We start from the raw sequence: 20,998 nt of genomic DNA on the forward strand, positions 1-20,998 counted from the left end.
AAATGTAGTTTTAAATTAATTCTTTCATTAAAAATGACTGCCAAGACTAGGATGGAACTCAGAAATTATTTTATATGAAAACAATGGAAAAACAAACCACAGGTGTTACTACCTGACACCAACCACAATAGCTCACAGGAAAAGGCAGACATTGTCAAGTGTTGGCAAGAAGGCTGAACAGATGAACTCTCCTTGACTGCAGGTAAGGGCGGGCACTCTGGAAAGCCACTTGGCATAATTCCTAAGGCTCCTCATGTGACCCATCCATTCTACTCTGAAGCATGTGACAAACAAATGTGGCCACTGAAGTTCTCTGAGTCTCACTTTCCTGGCTGGTAAGCTGCAGAATTCACAGCAGAAAATCTTCCACAATCTATAATTGGTTGGAGATGACTTTAGGCCAAACATGTAGTGTTCTAGCTCCTCAAAGTCCTTCATTCCTCTTTCAAAACTTTATTTAGTTTTCATTTAAGTGGTAGTGATGAATGGTTTTCCAATGTATGGAAACAGGGTTATTATTAAGATGTATTTTTGTGCACTACTCAAAACAACATAATATACAGATAGGAAAGATCTTGTGGGAAGGCAGCATTTCCACTCTGTTTGCTAATGATTCAAATAAAGATTGCACTGCTCTATTTTTTGGTTACTCTTTAAGATTCAGGTAATTCAAAACACACAGGGAACACTAACCAATAATTATCCACATTTAATAAGTGGCAACTCCTAAACAGAAATCATCCAGCCCTGATTAGACAGCTGCATTGGCTTCCCTTTATCTTTTGGTAGGGTTCTCTTAACCTTAAATAAAACTTCCCTAATTACTTTAGCAGCAGTTACGTGGGCAGAACCGTAAAAGTGAATGGTAGACTGAGTGACATATTTACTTGGAAGCAAAGTCAAAATGAGATGCATGGCATCGTAGCCCTAGACAAGCCTTGTTTTTTAGCTGACAAAACTACGTACTGGGGAAGGTGACAAGGACAAGACTCATCTCTGATGCTCAGTGGAGTTTTCCTTCTGTTGACAACTAAGATAGACATGAGTGGAGCAGGATCTTAACAGTGTGCTGTAGCCATGTCCTAAAGTAGAGCTTGACCAAACTGTCTTCTTCATAAAAGAATTCTGCCCACCAAACTGAGAACTCTGCTTCTGCTGAGTCTACAAAGATCTCTGCTTGTGAATACAGGCACAAAAGCACAACTTTGTGAGAATTTATGTTACAGAGAGACATGAGACTATACAGAGACTATACTCCCTCTACAGCTCAGGAAAACAAAGCGATCTGAGCGTGTGTGTGTGTGTGTGTGTGTGTGTGTGCACTTGTGAATCATAAAACTACAAGACTAAATGAGATAGGTTCTTATAACTGTTGAACTCTTGGCCCATTAATTTGGAAAATGGCAACTCTCTTTTCTTCATTATAGAGTAACAATAGTAGACTGCTTGTGTTAAGATCAGAAAAAACAAAACAACAGCTAACAAAAGAATACTATTTATATTTGACTCTATAATTTAATGTGAACCTGCCTATGTTCAACCTTGTGTCAGTCCCCATAGTTCTGAAACACAGAATTAAAATTGTGCCAATGAGGAAATGACACAAGAAGAGCCCAGAAGCTCTAGTCAAGCAAGGTGTTCTCTTCCCCTGTGGATTTATTATCAAAATATAATATGCACCAAAGTAACATGGTGAGCTGTAATTATTTGTTGTATTTCTTTGTGACATGGTCTTTTGATGACATACTTAAATGTTGAGAAAGACACCCTGAAAGAATGACCAATAAAGAATCACGTTCCTTTTCTTGTTTTGTTTTGTCGGTACTGGGGTTTGAACTCAGGGCACTGAGCTTGCTAGGCAGGTGCTCTACCACTTGAACCACACCCCCAGCCCTTTTTGTTCTGGTTATTTTGAGATAGGGTCTTGCTTTACTCCAAGGCCAGTCTGGATTGTCACCCTTCTATTTATGCTTCCCACCATAGCTGGAATGACAGGTATATGTGCCACCATGCCCAGTTTTTATTGGTTGAGATGGAGTCTCCCAAACTTTTTGCCAGAGCTGGCCTGGAACCGTCATCCTCCCAATCTCTGGTTCTTGAGTAGCTAGGCTTACAGGCTTGAGCCAACATGGCTGGCCCCATGTGTGGTTTTGTTTTCACATGTGCATGTCTATGGCATGCTCTGTTAAAACAGACAGTGTTGCTAAAAAAACGTGCATGAGCAGCAGGTAACTGCTTGGCCTGTGATTATGACAGTAGTGTCATTTAAAATCAGAATTTGTACACATATCAAAACCCATGAGCTCTGAGCACCTGAGAGGGGAAAACCCTGGGACTTGAAATGATAGTTTACATTTATTTTTCATCAAGGAAGACTATTATCCAAATGATATTTACAGTCCAGGGTCCCTGGTAACACTACAGATCCAAGAATTAAAAGTTCACTCTTTGCTTTTCAGCCTGGCCAGATATCAAGTGAACTCTGCTTTTCCAGAGGAGGTTAAAGCATCGTGCTCCAGAGAGACAGAGTCTGGTCTGAAACCATATTTCCTACAGCATTTGCTCCCTGCCCTGTGAGATGCTAGAACCATCCAAACCCATCTGAGAGGCAGTAAGGCGGGGCCAAGAACTAATATTTCCTATTCCCAAGGATAAGAGATAAAAAAATTACATTCTTTCTCGTAATTTAATCATTTAATCAGAAGTAGGCCTCAGACAGTAGAACATATAATTGTAACAGAAGCAAAAACTATCATTTACTGTGCAATCCCCAAAGTCACTCCGCCCCTCTTCCTCAGTGCCAGACATCCTACAGGTAAATAGACACATAAGTGTGTGTGTGTGTGTGTGTGTGTGTGTGATGTCATTTAGTTCCCATGACAACCCATAAGAGACTTGTAGTCTATCAATGAGGGTCCAAGAGGTTACCTAAGTAGCCTAATACTACAGAGCTGGTCCAAATCTAAGTCTGCATCTCCAAAGCTCCGTGTGTGCCAGTGGCCTCAGTGCAGGTGGAGTAAGAGAATCTGCCCGACCTGGAGAAAGCCACTGAACTGGTCAGGTCAACCCAGATTACAGCTGTGAGCTCAGGCAAGGAAGTTCGTCTATCACTGCCACCCCAAGAACCCATGCAAAGGAAAGAAGAACCGTTTGAGGAGGAAAACAGAAAGTCAATGAAGCCTGCCGGGTAGCCATGAGTTCCACCCTTATAGTCCTGAGCCTGTAGTGGAAAAGGGGTCCTGTGTTCCCCTCTACCTGTCCCAATACTCCAATAGAGCATACAAAGTTTCACAATGTATTTGAGCTCTAGAACATTCATCACTTGGTTAATGCCTTTAAAAAATCTAAAACAAAACTTGGCTGAAACATGCGCATTACCCCAGAGTGTCCACTGCAGGGACAGGCCAGCAAAAATCAGTCACCATCAGTGCTAGCACTTTCTTAAAAAAAAAAAAAAAAAGGGAAAGTTTAAACCTGATCTATTCAGAGCTAAAGTGCAAGGGATGATGCAAGTTAGAGACGGGTATTAGGCACACGCAGTGTGGCAGGTCTTGTGCTGGATGCTGCTAGGTGGACAAGGCCCCGAACCCTCGCCCTCACCCTCACAGACCTCAAGACTGGAAGCGACTGGAAGCTGGGGATGTAGCTCAGCGGTAGAGAGCTTGCCTAGCATCCTAACAACCCTGAGTTCAGTTACCAGCACTATAAAAAAAAGCAAACCAAAGGCTAGTATGTCATCGGAAGCTTCTTTCTTTAGAAGAGCTTCTTCAAGATAACCATATAGCTATGGCTGAGACCATAAGTCAAAACCTAGGCTTTGAAAAGGAAAACCTAGGCTTTTTGCACCCTGAAACTGAACCCCATGCTTCCTACACTTGCTTTGAAGAGTCTGTTATATTGTGTTCTTGATGACATTTTGAACAGAGTAACCAACCAAAAGGTGTCTTCCTCATGAAAGAGAGCAGAAGCCTATCTTTACTGTCCCCCCTCCAACTAACGGCAAACATTAAATAACATTAAATAAATGCTTGCTGAATAGCAAACCACCTCCAAAACTTCCTGTTGTTATGAACACGCAAGACCATATTTTGGATGCCATACTTTTTATTCTGAGTGCCCTGGAAGTCCTTTATAAACAAATATCCCTTGCAACTGCATTACAGAGAGACTGAGTTTTAGGGCACATCATTCTAGCTTAACGCCTTCAATTTATGGATGTGAAAGCCAAGAGCCATTGAGAACTTATGGGGGCAGACCTGAGACAGGCAAGGCTCCTCAATCTAGGGCTATGGGTACCCTGTAGTCCCCACTCCCATCTTCTCCTCCCCACCCCCTACAGGATGCTAGTGCCTTAATTTTAATTGCAAACTTAATTTCATTGAAAATCAATTTAAGTTCAGTGACTACTAGGTAACAGAACATGCTTACTGGCTAAGCTTTCAAAAAGCTTAGACATGGTGTAAATACACAGCTAGCTTCCTTTATCCTCCAAGTAAAGAAAAAAACCATTTGGGAGCGCCATGCACTAGACAGTGACCACGGAACGTCTGTGTCTAATGCCAGAACCATAGTGAACCCCACTTACAAATGTGAGTGCATCACATACCGGCCGTCCATGGATGCTTTCGTAATACAGCAGGGCCTTCTGCAGAGCTACTTTCTCATTAGCAATCTGGTCTTTGGTCATATCCTGCATAAACACAGGGATAAGAGTAACAGAGTTGGAAAACATTTGTGAACATTCCAACTTCTTTATTTAGTTAAACAAACCTAACGAAGGAAGGGTAACAAGAATCCTCGGACAACACCTCTCCCTGGCTCTGTCCAAAGCTCTCTCAGGAGTGAGCTGCTCCTGCCCCCTGCCAGGAATGCTGCAGTGTCATCACCATCTACCTAGCACACGACTGCAAGGACAAAGGTGTGTAGAAGACTGGGCAGAGCTTGATGTTCCAAGCAATGATTAAAGCTGCAGCTTATGGAGTCTCAAAGGTGTGTCTATAATCCTACCTCAGGGAGTCATCAGACCATCTCCTAACCACTGCAAGTTCATTTTGAGAGCTACACAAGAGTTGTCTGCTTTCAATTCGTAGTCAGAAACCAAAGGACCCGGAAATAAAACACTGCGGTCTTTCTCTCGGTGGGCAGGTTTCAAAAGGCATCCCGTGCCCGTGGGGATTCAACAGCGAGATGGTGTTGTTACCATCTTGGCTGCAGTGACTTAAGACCAGCAGGTCACTTGGGGCCTTCAGAATCATCACACCTTAATGTCCTCAGGGCAGCAGGTTTCCGCTCGCTTCTCCTGCAGCTTCCTCTGGATGCATTCCAGCGTGGCCTCAACGCTGGGCTTGATGGCTTTATCTACCAGCTCTTGCTTCTTCTCGTCTTCCTTTTCCAGTTGGGAGCCGAAACTCTTGGGGAGTGTGTTGCTTCGCTGCCGTGTCCTAGGAGTTAGGTCCTCTTCAGACAGCTTTAGTCTTGACTCTGGGTGAGAGGTTGTGGGAATGGAGATGCATGAGGATTGATGTCTGTTGAAGCCAAATTGCTTTTCTGTGATGTCAGTAACTGCTTAGCCATGCCCTCCCCTCCCCCAGGGAGTATCTAATTATTCTCTCAGTGGAAATCCCTGAATCATTATGTAAAACCTGAAATCCTGATAATATCTTCCTGGATGATCTGGAATGTTTCCCAAACCCTAAATCCCAAGAAAGCGCTAGTTCTTTAACACCCTTGTGTTAGATACATCAGGGTAAGCTGTTCTCAGAACGGGGCAGACACTTTCCCATACCTTGTTCCCTTAGTGCATAAAGATACGTACTAATCTAATTGGCCAACCGTTGGCCGACGTTCTCTGTATGACTCACACACCTCATTTTGAAATTATTTCACTGACACAAGCTATAGAGTCACCTCTAGGTAAATGATGCCTTAGATTAAACAGGTGCTTAGGAAGTGACAGCTTGAACCATCATCATTCTCTGAGTGATGGGGGGAATGAGGAAATGCTGGAGAATCTGCATCTCAGCTGATCCACGGTCCAGTGGTTGACAATCTGGGAAGATATGGGAGGCTGGCCCTAGGCACAGGGAGCAGAAGGACCCTGGTATACTTTAGCTGTGGCACTTGGAGGGACCCAAGACGATGGATTCAGCCCTTGGCCTGTTTGCAGAGGCTATGCCACAGGTTCAAAACTTCACCTACCTTTAAGTTGTTTCCGGAATTTGGCAAGGTCATTTGTCCATTTTAGAACCTCTGGATTGGCTGCTTTGTCACTGTGAGAAGGCTGAGGAAAGGAAGTCTTGAGTAAATGTCTTGGAAGTGAGGGGGCAGGGAAAAGCATTTTTTGTTAATTAGGAAGGCAAAGTTGGGTCCCCTCAGAATAACGAATTAACTGTGATTTATCAGAGTAAATGCACATCACCCTTCTTTAGATCTCGTTACTTATTTAAGTTTTAGCAAGGATTTATTGTAGTATAGTAGAATAAAGTAGGGAGAAGTGGGGAAAAAAGAAACATCTCCTGCTTCTCAGGTAGGAAAGGATTCCTCAGAGGCAAAAATGCTAGGTCTTTCTGGTCATAGACTTCTTCCCACTATCTGTAGGGTTTAACCACCATGAAAACAAGCCTCTTCCCCTGAATGGGAAGCTTTAAGGAAAGAGCTCAGAATAGAAGGAGCTCAGCAATAAGGACATTTTAGAAAGAGGATCTGAATTAAGTGTGAGCCAAATAATTCATTCAATGCTTTTTCCCCCCCATTCCTGCTCTCTGGTAAATCTACAAAATGTAGACTTAAGCTTGTAAGTTTTTATTGGTTATGCTTGTGCAAGAAAAATGGTGATCCATGATGGCTAAGGTTCATCAGGGTTTACTATCCAGAGTTCATTGTCTTTTGTTTTGAGACCCTCTAAAAATCTCCCTTGACTTTTTGTCACTTCTCTGAGTAGCTGACATGATAGCACATCAAGGGCCAGGAGGAGGAGAGGCCCCTGAGGGGACAACTTACTCTGTACTTCCTCTCTTCTTCAAATCTGTCCTCAAACTTTCGGATCTTCTTTTTAAGGCTTTGAATCCTTCGGGTAAGCTGGGCGGGAGTCAGGTCCTCTTGTTCTTCATCGTAGGACCCCAGAGAGGAGCTTCGCCGCCTGTGAGGGGCACAACTTGGGTCAGCTGCCCCCCAAACAGCCACCGACTGCTGGGAGGGGCTGTGGGCTGTGCGTGGACAGAGGAGAGTCAAGAGCCTCCATCCACTTGAATAAAAGGAAGTTGACTCATTCATTCTGTGACTTTCAGCTCTGTGTGTCCCACCTATCAAGTGGGTCTAACTTTCTTTCACTCACATCTATAATTGGATACTGTGCATCTAAAAGTTACATTTGAGACAGCTTTGGAAAGGAAGCGCTAACAGAACTTCAACTCGGGTTGCTGCAGCTGGGCTGCAGTGAACTGGAAAAAGACCACTAGGATGGAGTTCAGGTGTGTTCCTCCACAGACGCCATTCTTATAAAACCACCAGCCACCAACACCATCCTGGTTTTCCCAAGGTGGTGGGGACAGTGCACTTGGTTACTAGCAACCCAGAAAGGCATACCTCATGAAAGAATGGGAGTTGGGGGGAGATGGAGGCACTTCAGTGTCATCCAGGTATTGCCTGCTCTGCCCATAGGCATAGAACCGAGGAGAGAGCATGGGGTCACTGTCCTCATCCAGTAGCTGGCGAATCAGGCGCCCAGCCTGCGGGGACAGGCGGGCTTCGTCAGAGTCCACATTCTCCCGTTGCCAGGAGGAAAAGGTAGGGACAGGCTCTGGAAAAGAATGGGTAAGAGGTCAACGCCACTCCAAAGCATTGCTGGTTTCCAAGTTTCCTGAATGCTTTAGGAAGCTGTCCACTGAATGTTTCTTCATTTTAGATATAAAGTCCAGACTAGGGACACCACGTTCAATTGAAATTGCCACGAAATCTGATAGGCACTATCTATCTACCTTTTATCTCCATTCTCACTTGCTTTCAAAAAAGAATTGGCTAGGAACAGCCTGGAAGGAGTGAAGCTAATAGGGTGTGCTCTTGGCATCCCTAGCAGACAGTGATAAAAAAAAAACCTTTCCATGTGAGGATGTAACTGAAAAGAAGAGCAGTGTGTCAAGGAGGCAGCATTTGGCACCATGGCTATACATCCTTCATTGAAACCACTAAGCGGTCATATCAGCTTTGAGAGATCCTGGTTCTGGAGGGGGGTTACAACTTCTGCTAAGTTATTCCATAAGCTCTTCTGCGTGCTTTTACTTAGTGGGTGGGATTAGCAGGTTTCTGATGTGTGATTTGTACTTGGAATTTCAGAGGCTGCTTAAGACTACAGTTTGAGGGAGAAACATACATAAGTTAATCAAAAGTCATTCTTAGAGGTTATTCTACAAAAATTATTTGTAGAGGTTTATTCTTACAATAATCTGCAAGAAAAAACATAGTATAAAATCCTGACCTGTCATTTTGGGAAGAAAGAGGGTAAATGTCTATTTCCACTTACTGTAGTAAGTTCCTTTCCTTACTAAAAAAATCATCTAAAAGATTTTAAAGATAGATCTCAGATGACAGACAGTATTCCATTTGTAATACTCTGCATTAAAAAATAGCTTAAATGTACTACTGGATTTTAAATGTACTCCTGGACTACTGACTTCCTTTAAGGCTGGAATTTGCCCCTGACCTTTAATTCTGGGATTCCTACAGTTTGAATCATGGAATTGTGAGTTGCTCTTTCAGCTATGAAGCTATAAAATTTATCAAGTTGTCTTAAATATGTGTACATTCAGCTTTTTTAATCTAGAAAGACCAAATTACAATCCAAGCGTGTGAGAGCCAGGTCTAACTCCATTCATAATCCAACTTCATGGTTTCTCAACTCTGCACAGTGACACAGGGAAAGAGAAGTAACTACCGACACACAGGCCTTACTCCACTCAGCTAAGCAGAATATTTAGCTAAAGGATCAGAGATGACTGACTGACTGAAAGACACACACACATATACACACATGTTCACACAAAGAGTTGTCCAAGTGATTCTAAAAGCAGCCAGGTTTGCAAACGAGTGGTCCCATCCAGCAGATTACCCATAAGGCAAATGAAACTCAAGAACATTCAGAACAAACATCTAATCAATGACAGAAGTTGGGTCTAGAAACTAAGTCTCTTGACTTTCAGATGATTGCTTCCATTTAGAATGTGCTGGGTTTTTGATAACAGCAATGACTGCCTGAAATTTCTGGAATCCCCACAGTGTTACAGAGAGGAAAAACACACAAAAAAATTAATTTCACATGGGACGAGGTCCACAGGTTCTCAAAATTTAAAGGAAACCAAGTTATCTAGGAATACAGATAATATAAATATTTTGGAAAATGAAAGTGTTTAAGGCAGATGATTCTTATTTATTTTGTCTCAAAAAGTGGAGGCAGTTGCACGTGGCTAAGGCTGGAGGCTGGGAATCGGCTAGCCATCTGAACTAATGTGATCATCGGTGTGTTCCTGCTAAGAAGCAGGACTCAGATGTAAGCTGCTCAGCTCTTAGGACATAAAAGCATAAAAAATGGACTGACAAGCAAGGAGAGGGTGAGTGGAGGGCAATTCCTAAAAAATTAAAAATTAGCGTGAAGTTGCAGAAGATGACCTGATTAGATTGCAATTTCTATTTCATAAGTGCCTTTCTGTAAGGACAAAACCCCACTGAGCCAGGACAGAGAAGGGGTTAATACGGCTTAGGCAGCAATGCAGCCAGCTGTAACCTCACCACAGAGTGGCAAAGGAGCAAAACACCTGGGGGGAGGGCAAGAAGCTTTTTGGGGACAGAGGGCTTTGGCAAAACAAAGTCTGATGCTGATGTTGACACAAAAGTGTGCAGGTTAGCTTGACATGCCTACTCATTTAAAAAATGGTTTGAAAAGATATTACCTTAGATCTTATAGCCCTTTAATTTGTCTGAATCTAGCAGAATATTTCTTTAAAATGTCACCAGTAATCTTTAAGTTTTCAACTACGTGGTCTCTGTGTACAAAACACTCTGCAAAGTGAGTGCCCATTAATCACACGTCTCCAATAAAAGACAAGTCGTGATCTTCAATTCACTATAAAATATAAATCATGAAACCGAATTCCGGTTGACACTTGGTGGCTAGCACAGGGCCATCGATCCGTTTCCTTGTTTGTTGACACAGCTTTATTTTGAGCAATCATGTTAATGACAGAACAAATAAATGTGTCCTTTTCCTAGTGTCACCAGTGGTACATAGGAAATACACACATGAAGAAACTTTTTTCTAGCCCTGTGGGTGGCATTTTTCTAATTAATGCTTGTAGGTGAGGTGGAGGGGAAAATGTGCTTATTCAACAATGAGATTTGCCACTGTGAATTTCAACTTTTACGACAATAAAAAGGTATGTTTTGCCATTATTCTACAGGTGGAACAGAAGTGAAGTTTCCCACCTCTGTGACATGAAATGTTTTCATGATTTCTCTCCTTCCTGTCATTCTCTCCATCAGTCTTATAAGTTAAGGATCTTATTGAAGAAACTTATAAAATGACATAGTTTGATATAGCTAAGAACCAATCAAACTAATAGCCCCACCTTTTAGCTTGAAATGATTGCAAAAATACAAGGCTAGTTTGAGTTTGGATAGTTGGTACTCACTAGGAAAACAAGTAAGATCTAAATCAGAACAACGTGGTACTAACATGTCCAACCGTGTTGCCTGGCTAGAGAGCCAGTTTTGAGGATGTGTTCACTGGCTGTTCCCAATCGCTACTTTGAGAAACAATTTATATTTTAATCAGCACCTCTGGAGCAATAAAATAGACAAGAATATTTCGAGAAAATTACTCAAAGGGAAAACAAAAGATCTGGGGCTTCAAACTGGATTTCCATCCTAAAGCACCACAGAAGAACTTTTTTTCCCTCTAAATCAGAATTCCTTGGGTATAGTGATTTTGCTTTTAGTCATGTGTCTTGTCACATTGAACTCTGTATATAATTATGGCATATTTTCTATTAAAAATTAATCTATCCAGGTCAGCTGACGGCATAGTAGGTCAGAAATAACAGCGATAAAAGCTGTATTTCTGCTACCTAAGTAACAAAAAAAGAGTAGGTCCTGGGGGAGTTCTAATTCAGACACAACAGAACACGTGGAAATAAAGGAAATTCATTGTAGGACGAAGGCACAAATCTGAGTAGTGCTAATGTGGTTATGGAGACACGGTCACTCTGTATGGCTGGCTGAACCCACTTACTTCACACAAGAGTGGCTATTGAGATGACTTATTTCTATGAACTCCGCACAGAATTACGGGAGCTGATGTTTTCCACATTTCATTTCCAGCTGTGTGATTTAGAGCCACTACTGCTTGACATGATGTCAGGCCCATCTTTCCTCTTGGTTGTGCTAGGAGGGATTCAGACATCCCAGAGATAGAAAAATGTAGGCCCTGCTAGGGCCTGGCTCCTTTCTTATGGAGCCCTTTCGTAACTTTTTTTTAGTGTTCCAAAATTTAACCTTAGAACAAAGGTAGTCCTATTAAGTTGTTCAATAGGGCTGGGCACTAGTGGGCTCACGCCTGTAAATCCTAGCTACTTGGGAGAATTGTGGTTTGAGGCCACCCTGGGCAAATAGTTCGAGAGACCCTCTTCTCCAAAATAACCAGATCAAAATGAATTAGAGGTACGGCTCAAGAAGTAGAGTGCCTGATTTGCAAGTGCAAAGTCTGAGTTCAAATCCTAGTCCCCCACAACCCCCCCAAAATTGTTCCAATAGTCTTCAACTACCAGATTTAGAAGGAACCTTGACAGTCAGCTTTGTCAATCCCAAATGTAATCCTTAAATTTCATATATCTGCTTTGCCCCTATTAGCAAGTTTAATAAGCAGGTCCTCAACAGCTCTACTTAAATCATTTATAAATGTATAAAACGGGACAGAGCTGAGGACTTTAACCAATGAGAACTTCCCCATTTGCTCTGACTTTGATCCACGGATCTGCACCTTTGTGTGCGGTTGCATAATCAGTAACTAATTCACTGCCCACCTGTCTACACCTTGAACATCTGGACAAAGCTATCAAGGGGCCCATTGGAGGCCCCGCTGGAATGTTTTCAAGTGCAACATTTCGCAATCCACAGCTAGCACACCACCAAAAAAAGAAACAAGGTCGGGAGCCCAGGTAGTTCTAGGAACTCTGTGGAAGGCCTGGTATAAGTGATAGTCCACTTCTATGTCTAGGACCATCCATGGTCACTGGGCTCAAGTTTCAAGGAAAGCTGATTTCTACCCCCTCCCCACCAGTCTATACTTACAAATATTTGTGGAAGACAGTAACCAATAACACTCACAGAGTGCTTACCATGTGTTCACACTGTGTGGAACACCTGGCAAATTTTAGCTCATTTGACCCTTATAACACAGTTACTAAGCAGATACTACCGTATCTATTAGTGTTACTCTCTGGTGTTGTCACACTTCTTTAAAGATGAAGAAATCCAGGCAAAATGGAGGTTTATTAACTTGCCCACAGAGCTGGTTAAGTAACACAGGCAGTATTTGAACCCAGGAGTCTGGCTCTCAACCAGTCTGATCCTCTGCCTGTCATGCTGCCTGAACAACACTGCCCAGAAAGAGGCACCAGCTAGAAGTCAGGGGACTGACTCTGTGACTAAGAATCCTCATTTTGCCCGGTTTGAGCTCAGCTTTCTTACATGTATGATGGAGGGTTTAACTGGGAGATCTTTTTAGATCCCTTGTCTCCCAGGACTCTTTTAGAAAATGTCCAAAGTTATTGTGGATAAGCAGCTGACGATGAAGTATTTCATGACCTTTAAAAAATGCCTTTGTAGCTGGGCGTGGTGGTACATGCCTGACGTGCCTGTGATCCTAGCACTTGGGAGGCTGAGGCAGGAGCATCAAGAGTTTGAGGTCAGCCTGGGCTTGACTCAACCAAATAAATAGATGCCCTTTTAAACTTAATTTCAGAACAAACTAAAAAGAGTAGGTTCATGCTTAAAACCAGATACGTCCTAAAACAGTACCCCCAAGTCAACATGGATGAGCTATTTGGGAGACATTCTCATAATGTAACTGGAAGAGCTTTCAAAAACAGAACAGTATTTGATTTGCAGAGTCATTTAACTTTGGAGAGTGAAAGCCCTAATAACAGCGATGATGACAGCGACGTTGATGATGACATCATGTAGACAGATTACATTACGTGCCCTAAAGCATATTTCTCTATCTATCTGTCTGTCTGTCTATCATTATCTATCTATCTATCACCTATCACTATCTACCTATCATCTATCTGTCATTATCTATCTGTCTGTCTGTCTGTCCATCTGTCTGTCTGTCTACGCATCTATCTGTCTCCCAAATAGCTGTGTGCCAACAAGCATGATGATACTTGGATTCCACACTCACTGTTCTAAGGCAGATCCACTCTCAGTAGCCCATGGAACCTACCTATCAGATTCAATCTCTTTTGTTGTTTTCTTGACACTAAGTCCCAAAAGGCAGAGAACGCCATATCCATATGGGAGCGCCAACTGCAGGGTTCCCACCAGCGAGTTGTTTACCATGTACTACCTCAGCTGATTCCACAGCAATGAGAGTCTGATTGTGGTGTGGGGACAGGGAACTAGCAAGCAAACCCAAAAGAGAATTACTGTACACTGTGGCTTTAAGAACCATGCTGGAGGCCTACAGAGGATACCGGCTTGCATGGTTTTGGTAATTATTACCTCCCCTTACATATTTTGTTGCCTTGGTTTCACATGCTCAGCTTAAATGAGTACAAAGTTTATTCCTTACTGGAAAGTCACCATTATGTTTGTTTGTTACTGATGATAAAAAAGAAAGCTCATATTTAGCAATCAAACGTATTGATCTTGTTTTATCTACCTTTATACAGAAATTCCTCTAGTTAGACATACTTATGGCTATATTGTTGCTATAAAGCAATTTAGTAAGTAAAAATAAACATATAATTTTAAAAAGGTCACTGAAAGTAGCAACCAAATGGTCAAAGTGTCCTTGAAATAAATCCATGTAGATTTTTAGGATATGCAAGTTCAATAACAAATGTGGTAAGTGGCAAAAAAAAGTCATAGAAAGCCATATAATAAATTACACAGGTAACACAATCCCAAGCCTATTTGGAATGGAACATAATTTTTTTTTTTACAATAACATTTTAAAAAAATTCTACATAGAATTCCAGAATCAAATCTTGGTCCCCTGACATTACTATTATTTATTTGGAGAAAAGTTCTCTAAAGTAATGAAATAGCTTTAATAAAATTGTAAAATAGTTTCCAACCACTCAGGAGAGAATTTGCAGCTTTCTATTAGCTTCTTTTAAACGTGCTGGGAGAGATCATAAATTTATGATTAACTAAGATGAAAGCAATCAAAAATGAGTCCATTCCAGAAGGAAGAGAATGTGCTTAATTTAAACTCTGACCTCAAATCCTACTTTTTATCTTAGAGCCTTATAGCAGATCAAATCGTTAAAACCCAAATACAGCATTTATTTTGATTATTGCTTGTTTCTTCTATTTGGGCAACAGAGATAACTATGAGTTTTTTTGGTTTTTTTTTGTGGGTGGGGTAGAGAAGAGCAGGTTGTTTGCAATGTATGGATTAAAAACACATGCAATTATTTAAAGTATGCAAAAATGAAAAAAGAATTAAACAATATCCAGGAATATATCACTTGAATTAAAAAACAAAGCAAGACAACCTTATTTATTTGTTTTTCTCAGTGAATGTATTGTGAGCTGGATCAATCTGACAAAAATCCCAGGTCTACTGCCTAATTGCATGACAAGAACTAGAATAGTTTTCTTAGATTACAAGAGGGAGAAGTAGAATAAAGAGTCTGTTCTCACTAAGGACTTGGATGCAGGGAGCATAACAGGGTTACTCGCTTTTAGCCTTCATCTAAGTTAAGGTAAGGTGTACTTCTTGGTTAATAAAAAAGGAGACGTAGGAATAAAAGAGAAGCAAGCCCAGATGTCTGTGTGTGAAGTCGCCCCACTGTACTGCAACCAGGAGCCCCATTTCTCCCTGGTTGTTGCCACTGGCACTTATTTCAGATCCACACCAATACAGGTTCTGAGGTTTGGATGCCGGCACAGGGTTCATGAAAAGAGCAGCTGGTAAAACTGCCACAGTCTCTTCCCTGAAATGGTGTGACCAGGCTGCCATCTTCTTCCTCAAAGTCAATTCTAATCTTTTCACCAAGTCTCTGAACAACCAACCTTGAACACCAAAGTCCAGGTTTTCTGTAAGAAGCACTGTGATTCAGTATTTTCTTTCATAAGCAAACCCAGTTTGTTACGCTGAATTTAAAGCAAAAAATGGATCTAGAGAAACAGACCAAGAAGCAAAGAAAGCCAAACAAACATCTTTCTGGAAAGACAGGAAGGTTTAATGGAGGTGGAAGGTGGCCGGCACCTAGCAGTGAGTGGGTGGGGTGAGTAATGAATAAGGAAATCCTAAATGCACTTTGCCCCTACCAGGTGCTATTAGGAGGAAAAGATGCTTGTGTCAGCACTCCTGGTGAGTTAAAAAAGAAAAAAAAAAAAAAAAAGACTGCAAGGTGACACGGTGATAAGTAAGGGCAATGGAGTTTCTTTCTCAGATTGCAACCACCCTTGCCAACATTTAAAGTGACACCTTCCCAAGCAGGTAAAGGATTTTGAATCCTTTAGGAAGTCAGTTACTTGTGTAGGCTCTGGCTCTTCTGTGCACGGGCAGGCGGTTACACGTCCCCTATACGGTTATTTCTCTATGCATTGCTATGCTAAGCCATCCAAGCAGCAATGATCGCTTACCTTCCCAGCTCTTCTCATCACACAATGCCGCCAGGTCCAGCTGAGGCACTTCAGAGACAAAGCTGTCCTGCAGGCAATCGGCATCTTGATTCCTCTGCTGCCTGGTGTCAGGAATACTGGCACGCTCCTGAATCTTCATGGTGGATCTCTGCAACGGTAGCACAAGGTTCCCAAATAGCTCCTATTCACCAGACCCCCAAAACGACTGCAGCAAATCCACACCTTCTGGATGGAACCTCCCAAGCCACAGCTGCTCCTGTACCCAGCACAGAAATCAGAATCATGGCTTGCTGTCCCCCCCTCCCCGCCAGATACTATCTGCCACTCTCCTGCCCAAAGCGACTGTCTATCTGCATGCCTTTAACTTTTCTTCAGGGAGAGACACAGATGATTTCCCTTCGGTCACTCCTCCTGATAGCTGTAGGCGGCTGCAGCCTGGGTGATTACAGACTGGGGCCAGGAAGGAGGGAAAGGAGTTTGTGTTCCCTTAAAGGAGCATGGCTCACCAGACTGTAAACAACAACAAAAAGCCGGCTGCTGCTGTTGCTATGGCTGGAGCAGCCACACGGTGTCATTCCCAGGCAGACTTCTGTGCCTCTTAGGTAAACAGTCCTGCAAGGCTGGGGACTCGGACAGGACAGGACAGGACAGGACACACCCCTCCCGCTGCAGGCTTGGATCAGTAAGTCTACCTGCACATTCCCAGGTTTCCTGTGGCTCTTTTCTCCTGGGGTATGGCAGAGCTGGCTATTTATGGAGGAACTCCGGGTATTAGAGAACTGTTACACAAATGCAAACAGCACGGGGCTTTGGCCTCCCTTCTCAGCTAGCAGTAAGGAATACACACTCTGGAAAGGAGCCAGAATTACACAGGGAGCATGACTTTTTTTTGAGTAAAAAGCCAAGAGCTGGCAAGTTGGTGATGCATAATTTATGTCTTGCAAATATGCAACTGTCACATTTTTTTTTTTAACTCTGCATCTACTCTGAATACTAAGTATTCAGCTACATTTGGTTTTATTCATTGGTGACACCTACACCAGTCTAGGACATCTGACAGAAGGGGAAACCTTCCCCAAAAGGCTTATATTCAAGCTAAGTGCTTTTGTTCTTAAAAATAAAAAGCAATGAAATTAAATTTTTTTGGCAATGAAACCTTGCTCTTTGGGCATATTGTAACATATTGTAAAATAAGCTATTGTCACTCTTGCTGCTCTCATAAAATTATGAACAAATGTGTTTATAAAAGCGTTTACACCTAAGTGTAGTTCTCAAGTGGCACAGATCTGTATAAGACATTTCTCTGGGAGTAAATGGAAATTTATTTTTAGCAAATATACTATCAATTATAAAAACTAAGAACATCTGGAAGTCATAAGTGAATTCATAAATGGAGAAATGTTCTTACACTTAAAATAAAACACTATTTAAGACTTCCAGCTACTTTTAATAGCTAGTCAACCCACTTTGAAGTCTCCAGGGGGAAAAGACAGTGCTTTTACTATTTTATTTCCATGAAATGATGTGTGAGGACTGCTATTTTTTTTTTTTCCACATTGGGGACAAAAATGAAATCTCAATCAGGTCATGATGAGCTACTGAAGTCAGACAAAAAATGCCAAGTAAATCTGGAGCTTTGAGACACTTAAAAAATGCTATCTGTTAGGGGAAAAAACCAAAACCAAACCAGATGATGCATTTATGTGACAACAATTATTTCCCCCTTGAGTTGACTCTTAAGTGAACCGGGGCTGAATCCTCAAATCTGGTGCTCGGCTTTTAAAAAGTTACAGGGTCAGTCAGTCACCTATCAATTGTGTCTGTTGGGGGCTTGGGGGAGGAGAGTGATGATGGGGGGGAGGAGGGGCTATACATGCAGTAAATAAAATATTTCTCAACAAAGATTTATAGGGTTTGTTACCTTCAGAGACATTAAAAAAGGGAAGACTACAGCAATATGATTTCACTTTGGAAGTATTTTCTCCATGAGGAGTATACTTATTAACTCATTTTAACTGTAATGCCATGGAAAGGACAAGGGGACATGGGTGCTGCTTATAGGCAGACCCGGATGTGAAGTGTGGCTCTGACATTTCTAGCTCTGACTGAGGTGCTTCCCTTCACTGAGCCTCCATCTCCTAATCTTTGAAATGTTGCTAATGACACAGGTCTAGGAAGGTTCTTGTGACGACCATAGAGAATGCAAGCAAGGCTGATGGCCCAGTGCCTGGAGCAGGAGAGGCACACAGATGGAAACCATCATTCTTTCTGTTGTTGTGTGACACCATATGAAGCTGAATGAGTAGAACACTGCCAGGCCCTCAAACTGCTAGCAAGAGGAATGGCAGACAAGGCACAGATGACTGGATTTGAGGTAAAATAAAGGATGGAACAAAGTCTGAAATGTGTCATGAAAAAATATCTACTAAGAGTCACTAGTGTGTCCACCATGAATCAGCAGCAGCAATTTTCACTTGGGGCAGATACGCGTAGAGGAAGGCACTTCATATAGAAGAAAGAGGAGGAATGAATGTGCAGACAGGTGTTGGGGTGTGGTACCTTCCCTGGCACTGGATGGCCAAGCCCTTAGGATGGGAAGGGGTAAGCGTGTCAGAGAAGCAGATGCAGGACTGTGAAAGGCCTCATATACCGGGTTAAGCATTCTATAATTATATACTATATAAATCTGCATAGTGCAGCCTATTATATCAGGGACTAGAGATACAATGATAAACATATACTCATTAATTCACTCAAGGAATATGTGCTGGACAGTTATTTATACACTGGGGAAATTGCAGCGAACAAAATAAAGTATCTAAGTGAGTCATGAAAGGGACAGTAAATAAAGATGAGAGGACAATGAAGGAAAATAACAGGAGAGGGCTTGTTGGTGGTAGTGGTTGAGGTGTCTTATTTATTTTAGATTGAGTGGCCAGGGACAGCCTCTCAAGTGACACATGAGCAGAGATGTGAAGGAAGTAAGAAATTCAGGGAGCTGTTCCATGAAGAAGGAAACCAGTGCTGAGGGCCTGGTTCAATGATGCGTGGTCATTACTCAGATGGTTTAGGAATAGCAAGGAGGTCACTGTACCTGCAAATCTGCCAAAGAGAGGCCATCTTGCACATGTGGTTAGGATGCACACTGTACTGCACAGAATGAGACCTCCTTTGCAGTGTAAGCCTAGGTTGACTTCCATTGAGTGTCTAGGCTTTCCAGCTGATCCCAGGCACAACAGTGGCCATACCCCTTCTCCTCTGTTTACCGACACCTGCTGGCATGCTTACAGACACACTCAGCATAGTGAGTACCCCCACAGTCATGGAATACATGTACCACTTGGCCCTGCCTTGCTGGGCTCTGGGCCACCCCCGAGGTTGCTAGAAAATTTGCCCATTGCTCCTACAATAAGCCCAAAACCCAATTTCTGGCCCTGCTGTTCTGGGAACCTGACGTGGTTTCCTGGCCTGGGGTTGCACCATGGACTACCAATGGTTTTATGTGTATGTGGGGTTGGGGTGTGCCCATGGTGAAGCAATTCAGACTCTACAGCAATGTGCTAACATCAAGGCTGCTCTGGTTGGAAGGCACCTTGCCAGGCGTGTCCACACTCCTAGGAGAACTTACTGTATAGCAAGGCAATGGTGTCTACTTGCTTATCTAGTGTCTGTTTCTCCCACCTGATTACTCAAGTCAACATGTCAAGAGTAGTCTCAAATACCAAAACATGACGATATTTTTGCTTTAAGCTTCTGATGTTTATGGGTTAGTGTCTTCAGTTAAATCAGAGAATAAATTAAGTTTATAATTTTCAACTCAGAGGTCCTTCATGTGCTGTCACAGACAAAATCCTTGTCAAACATACCACCCATATGAAAACACACTCAATCTCTGTAGACTGAGATAAACAGTTGGGTTCTTAGAGGAGACAACTCAGTCAACAGGTAAGGATGGGTTTTGGAGGCACAGACTTGAGTTTAGATACTAGTTTTACCAGTGTTAAGACTTCTGGTGTGTCAACTACTTTGAGATTTAGCTGCTTTTTCTCTGATGCAGGAATAAGACTTTGTAAGGTCGTTGTGAAGACCAAATGAAAATGACATATAAACAGACAGCCCTTAGGAATGGTAAAAGAAATGAGATTTCTACTTCTCCTTTCCTCCCCTCTCCATCCACTCATTTATTTGGCAAGTACTTATTGAACATATACCATGTACTAGGTGCCAGAATTCAGGAGTGAGCAAGACATGGGATTTAGTGTGGAAGACAGACACTGAAGGTACAAGTGCCAGTATGTTATAAAAGAAAAACACAGGTTGTTAGGGAGCTAACAGGGACAGCTCACTTCACCTGGGGCCTCGGGTGACATTCCACACGCAGGTCAAGGGGACATTAACTATGAGACTATTGGTCTAATATTTGCCAAGACTTGTCCCTGTACAGCTGGGGCTGGTTTTTCTATCACTAGACTTTGTTGATCCAGCCCCTTGCCTGGCTTCAAAGACTTGGTGAATTTTTATTCCATTCCTTCTCCCTCCCTGCAGGATATGAGTAAGTGGCCTACACATTCATCAGAGCTGGGAATGACAACACCTGGGAATGCTGGACAATGCAGTTTGCACAGGAGCTAACCACGGTGTTAACTGGAGAAGTACACGGAACCATAAACATTTACTCTTTGGCCTGGTAACAAAGGAAAATGGACATAGCAAATTTCCAAAATTCATGTTAACTACAAGGCCTTGGTAACCTTTGGCAATTATTGATGGAGCTATTTCAAAAATCTACTTCTTAGGGCAAATAAAAGCTTGCACTAGAGGGGAAGGAGGAGGATGGGGGCGGGGGAAGAAAAAAGCTTGCATTCGAGATCTTGTGATAACTAATTTAATTCTCAGTCTTGATTAGAAAGCACTGACTTCCTCTCTCTTTCTCTCTCTCTCTCTGGCAGAATAAGAAGAAGGGAAATGGCCTTTTGCTTATGATGAATGTCCTGTTTGTTATCAAAGATATGCTTCTAAGCTCTCTTAAGCAGTGGGGCTTAGAAAGTAGAAAGAATGTAAAAATATCTTGAAGGAATTTAACACTTTATTGACCTCGGTAATTCTGACATAAAATGATCTCTCTCATAAT

At 42.3% G+C, this 20,998-nt stretch overlaps 2 protein-coding genes across 11 annotated transcripts in view; one reads left to right on the top strand and one right to left on the bottom strand.

Moving 5' to 3' along the window:
* The window catches only part of Herc3 (HECT and RLD domain containing E3 ubiquitin protein ligase 3), a 162,493-nt gene extending 141,811 nt beyond the window's left edge, over positions 1 to 20,682 (top strand). Inside the window, exons 26-27 of one of the 2 annotated variants that reach the window (XR_012435616.1) lie at positions 18,036 to 18,241; positions 20,413 to 20,682. Coding sequence is in view for 1 of the 2 variants with exons in the window: in XM_074041346.1 (XP_073897447.1) it covers positions 18,036 to 18,055 (20 nt within the window). In the remaining variant the exon portion in view is untranslated. Of the gene's footprint in view, positions 1 to 18,035; positions 18,245 to 20,412 lie in introns of those variants that run through there. The other variant, XM_074041346.1, reaches the window with a different exon arrangement.
* Fam13a (family with sequence similarity 13 member A) overlaps positions 1 to 20,998 on the bottom strand; it is a 309,967-nt gene that overhangs the window by 12,281 nt on the left and 276,688 nt on the right. For all 9 annotated transcript variants that reach the window (XM_074041354.1, XM_074041353.1, XM_074041351.1 and 6 more), the window contains 6 exons: positions 15,868 to 16,015; positions 7,585 to 7,798; positions 7,000 to 7,138; positions 6,199 to 6,280; positions 5,261 to 5,481; positions 4,607 to 4,690 (listed from right to left, as the gene is read on the bottom strand). In XM_074041354.1, the coding sequence (XP_073897455.1) occupies positions 4,607 to 4,690; positions 5,261 to 5,481; positions 6,199 to 6,280; positions 7,000 to 7,138; positions 7,585 to 7,798; positions 15,868 to 16,015 (888 nt within the window). The remainder of the gene's footprint in view (positions 1 to 4,606; positions 4,691 to 5,260; positions 5,482 to 6,198; positions 6,281 to 6,999; positions 7,139 to 7,584; positions 7,799 to 15,867; positions 16,016 to 20,998) is intronic.

The sequence above is a fragment of the Castor canadensis genome, chromosome 9 (genome assembly GCF_047511655.1).
Source record: "Castor canadensis chromosome 9, mCasCan1.hap1v2, whole genome shotgun sequence".
In the NCBI taxonomy this organism is placed as follows: Eukaryota; Metazoa; Chordata; class Mammalia; order Rodentia; family Castoridae; genus Castor; species Castor canadensis.